This window comes from Quercus lobata, chromosome 5 (genome assembly GCF_001633185.2).
Source record: "Quercus lobata isolate SW786 chromosome 5, ValleyOak3.0 Primary Assembly, whole genome shotgun sequence".
NCBI lineage: Eukaryota > Viridiplantae > Streptophyta > Magnoliopsida > Fagales > Fagaceae > Quercus > Quercus lobata.
The window spans coordinates 25,420,647-25,425,472 of record NC_044908.1 but is presented as its reverse complement, the minus strand read 5'-3'; the positions used below and the strand labels follow the sequence as shown (position 1 = coordinate 25,425,472).

Here is a 4,826-nt window from a genome sequence, read left to right as displayed (position 1 = left end):
TATTGTTGTTGTTGTCAATATACAAAATTTTCTTTTTATTAGATTGTGTAATTTATGCTTATTAAGGAACACCTTAAAAGAAATTTCTAAAGTCATCACTTCTTGCTTGCTTTGATTCAAAAGATTCCTAAAAGCAGAGATAGAGATATTTAGTCAAAAAATATGAACGCTAATCCAAGCAATCACTTTATGAAAAAAAAAAAAAAAAAATAGCAAGGCTAAAATAGTAATTATGAAAATATGTTAGGTAAGAGAAGGAATAAACAAATAGTTTAGCTAAATTTTTAAACACTATATTCCACCACCCCCCCCGGCGTCAAACGTGTAGAATCATAAAATTTTCTATTGAACAAATGAGTTTACAAAACCAAGAAACCAATACATACATACGGTGTTAAGCTGAAAGTACATCATAACGTAAAAGTTTGTTGGAAACTAGTACTAACACTAGGAAAATTCTCAATGAAGTCTATCTGTGGCGGAGATTATATTTTCTTGTAATTGAAGTGGTCATGATTGAATTTTCTCCAACTTCCTCTGGAAGTATATAGTCAGGGTCCTCACCACCCCCCCCGGCGTCAAACGTGTAGAATCATAAAATTTTCTATTGAACAAATGAGTTTACAAAACCAAGAAACCAATACATACATACGGTGTTAAGCTGAAAGTACATCATAACGTAAAAGTTTGTTGGAAACTAGTACTAACACTAGGAAAATTCTCAATGAAGTCTATCTGTGGCGGAGATTATATTTTCTTGTAATTGAAGTGGTCATGATTGAATTTTCTCCAACTTCCTCTGGAAGTATATAGTCAGGGTCCTCAAAATTGTTTACATCTTCTGGTAAGTCAGAGTCAATCCATGTAGACCAGTTTTCATCACTATCCATGTCACATGACAATTCCTTGTGTCTATCCAAGCCATTAATCTTCTCAATTAATGTTAGAAGCATCTGATGGTTCAGCACTTCAAAGTCTCTGCATGATTTACAAAGCCCTAAATTAAATCTGAATCTATAAATGCATTCTCTTACCTAAATACTATTTTATTCTTCACTTTAAAATACCTGTATGTGCATATGGCATGTAGAATCTGGATTGAAGCAAGAAGCACAAAGAGCGACCTGGTCAAATTTATTATCCATGATCTTCGTTCAATATTCTCATTTGTTGCAAGCCGAAGTATTGCAACTTCTATTACGAATGTAGCGCAAAGCCCTGCAAAAAAAAAAATTTTAATTTTATGGTAATATAGGTTTCCAAATTAAAAAGAACGAAAAGGAGGTAAAGTAGTAGAGATACCGATATATAGCCTGGGCCTGACTTTGTATGTTTGCTTTGTGCTAGTGAACATATAGATGATCAAAATTGATATACAGTACAGAAAGAAAGCTTTAATTACTCGCGATTCAAGCAGCATGGCATTGTGCAAAGCAAACATGCTTGCTTGCTTTGATTTAAAAGATTCCTAAAAGCAGAGATAGAGATATTTAGTCAAAAAAATGAACACTAATCCTAGCAATCACTTTATGAAAAAAAAATTAGTTAGGCTCGGGAGAAAATGCTAAGCTGAGCTGCTAAAATAGACTTTGAATTTTCCATGAGGTGGTCATGAACTCTTTGAAGCTGTTCTTGCTGCCGAAGAAGCTCTTCCTGTTGTTTGTGGCTATATTCAGCAAACTGTTGCAGAGTACTCCTGTAATTCATTAGTATTAGAAAATTATTTATTGATATTCTTGGTTTTAATTTACTTTATCATTTAGTTTCCTATTTTACCTGCTCTCTTCTAGTGCTTCAGATTGAAATTTAGTTAAAATTTGAAGACCCTCAAGTGCCATGGATTGCTCATCTAAAAGTTGTTGCTGCTTAGACTCCTTTGTGTTTGTGCAATTTTATTTTGGCTAGTAATGTTGAGATTAATATAATTTTAAAATTATTGAACAAGTATCAATTTGTTATGCTAAGCTCTTTCTTGAAATGAGTGATGAATTCAAAGTAATGCATTTTACATAAAGTAATTTGCTACATGACTAACCGAATGGCAAATAATTTTTTTTTAATTTGTGCAAAAAAATAAGGGTCAACCCTACCCAACCCAATCCGACCTGTAACCCAATTGACCCAACCTTTTTCTAACCCGCTTAAAATGACCCCTTTTTTTACCCAAACCCGATTGGCCCGATCCACCCGATTTGCCATATCTACTTTCACTTGGGTTTATCAAAAGTTCTCAAATATATATGTAGACAAACTCTTTAATTTCTTCTTTGAGAAAAGTATAGCCTTTCTCAAATTCTACCAAATTATTCCATAAAAATTATAATTTATACAAGCTTGGTGACGAGTCATTGTTCCAATCTCTCAGTTGCCAATTTATTAGCATTTGCTTACTCTATGTTTACCAAGAGCTTTGATAGGCACTTCCAAGTGTTTTTAACAAAAACATTCAGGATTCAAATTCTTCATCTCCTCACTACCGAATTATCCCACACCAAAAAAAAAAAAATTGCTCTACGTTCTTTTTTGGGCCACTTGATTAAGGGTTAAAGGTCAATTAAGTTTGAAGTGCATGTCGATATTGTATTTTGTTCAGCCTTAATTAATGTGCCAAAATACTAATTTAAACCCTAAAAGGGTGAAAACCACGTTGTTAAAACCAAAAGTTGGGAACTACGTGAAAAAATCCTATTTATCTTGACCGAACGACAAAACAAACAATCCAAGATTTCAAAATTCCAAACTTGCCAATAGTTGGTGACGACTCCTTAAATAAAAATAAGAAAAAGAGACTTGCCCTTACACACACCTCAATCTAGAAACACATGCACACTTAAACACATCTCCAAAGCACCCACTATGGAAACCCAGGGGAAAGAATGCCCTTTTGGGGGGAGTTTGGGTGTTTTTTTGGGAGCATCCCAATGCATATAAAGTATAAATACATAACACTCAAACCAATGCTTTCAAGTTAACAATCTTTTTATTGGATGTGAATTTTGATAATCCATCATTAGACTGCGTTTTGTTATTATATCTTCCATTTTGTTGTTATATCTTGCATTTTTTTCAAAATTTCAATAAAATCAAAGATCAATAGCTATTTCATTACTTAAATGTTTAAATTTCAATTTTTTGTAATCTTAAATTATGCATTAAAAGTACGTTTATAGATTGAATAGTAATTAACATCCAATTTAAATGAAATTTGATATTCATGTTAAGAATGTAAAGAACATACAATCTAACAGTTAAATTTTCAAAATATATAGTCATGTAAATGTTTAAATTTCAATTTTTTGTAATCTTAAATTATGCAATAAAAGTACGTTTATAAATCGAATAGTAATTAACATCCAATTTGAATGACATTTGACATTCATGTTAAAAACGTAAAGAACATTCAATCTAACAATTAAATTCTTGAAATATATAGTCATGTTAATATTTTAGTGAAAATTTAAAGGGTTTCTCTCCAACCATGTTTTGTTGAGACCAACGATGTTTTGTTTGGCCAAACAGGGCTATTAAAAGCCCCAGATTAGATTACCAAACATTATCAAATGCATAGGATAGTAACTTCTAACCTTTTTTATTTATTTTTTAAGAAAAATATTCTTACTCAAATTCTACCATATTTAGTAAAAACTAATAGATACAAGTTAAGTGCCCCTTCGGAGTTCTAATTTCGCACTTGGTAATGTATTATATCATTCGACCAATCTTTGTCTGAGGTGCAACTTATGTGAATTTTGATCACTTTTAGTCAACAAGTATTCGTTAAGGGTTCAAATCATAAAAATTTTTAAATTAAAAGGTTTAATTACATTGTCATGATTGTTCACAATTTAATTTAAAAGCAAATTAAAACCTTAGGTTTATTTTATATTTACACCTTCTTTTTTTTGAGAAGAAAGTAAGCGTATTTTATATTTACACCTAAAATCTTTAAGTCTCCAAATTTAAAAATAAACCTACTATTAAATCTTTGTATGAATTGCAAACAATATAAAACCATCACTGTTCCTTAAAGGTAAGCTTAGGCGACTTTTTTTGGGTGTTTTAGTGTACAAGTGTATGCAAAATTCTTGAGTATCAATAAAATGTATTCCTCATTCGGTTCTTTTGTTTTTGTATGAGGTGATTACACCAAATTACATCATTCTTGAATTAAATATATGTGTTCCCTTCTTGAGTGCAAACTTTGTCACTGTGATAACGCTTCAACTTGCTTGTATTGTTTGTCTGAAATTTTGATCACCATGGCAACATCTTTGGCTGTGCCGACATTCTTCAAGCACGATTTTCCATTATTCTCCTCTTCAAAGAAAAGCCCCACCATTGTTGCCAAGAACAATGGCACCATTGCCCGTAAGTAAAATTATCAAAAACATTTGTATGATTGGCAATGTGTCAAAGCCACATAGTAGTGATTGATGCAATTACAACCTTTTCTGTATATATATATATATATATATATATATGTATGTATATATTATTTTTGAAATATTGTTCATTACATCCATTGAAACACTCTTTAATGAAACAAGAATATTTCTATTTGATAATAATATAATACTATTGCCTTTACTTGGTTTTTTAATTATCTTTGTATTATAATTATTATGTAAACAGTAAAAAGTAAAATTGGAGATCAAATCTAGCCCTAGAAGTCCCTATTGCTCTTTTCTTGGCACATGGCTATACTATTTTGGCAATTATACATCACCACGTTTCCTTTTTTTTTTATTCAAGATTTTAGACTCAATTAAAATTATACTCTTAACAAAGTTTGTGGTAATTTTCACTTTGCTGCTTAAAGTTTAAAA

General features: G+C 31.0%; 1 protein-coding gene across 1 annotated transcript; it reads right to left on the bottom strand.

Moving 5' to 3' along the window:
- Positions 1-731: 731 nt before the first annotated feature.
- LOC115990246 (protein GAMETE EXPRESSED 1-like) lies at positions 732-4,363 on the bottom strand. Its single transcript, XM_031114095.1, has 6 exons — positions 4,259-4,363; positions 1,777-1,874; positions 1,572-1,696; positions 1,303-1,470; positions 1,068-1,218; positions 732-978 (listed from the first exon to the last, which is right to left on the bottom strand). The coding sequence occupies exons 1-6, from the start codon at positions 4,361-4,363 to the stop codon at positions 732-734; spliced, it is 894 nt and encodes a 297-aa protein (XP_030969955.1).
- Positions 4,364-4,826: the final 463 nt, after the last annotated feature.

Coding starts and splice junctions, on each gene's coding strand:
- LOC115990246 (XM_031114095.1), bottom strand. CDS start 4,363: ATGGTGCCATTGTTCTTGGCAACAATGGTGGGGCTTTTCTTTGAAGAG. Junction 1,875..4,258: donor CAGCCAAAGATGTTGCCATG/GTGATCAAAATT, acceptor ACAAACACAAAG/GAGTCTAAGCAGCAACAACT. Junction 1,471..1,571: donor AAAGTCTATTTTAGCAGCTC/AGCTTAGCATTT, acceptor ATCTCTGCTTTT/AGGAATCTTTTAAATCAAAG.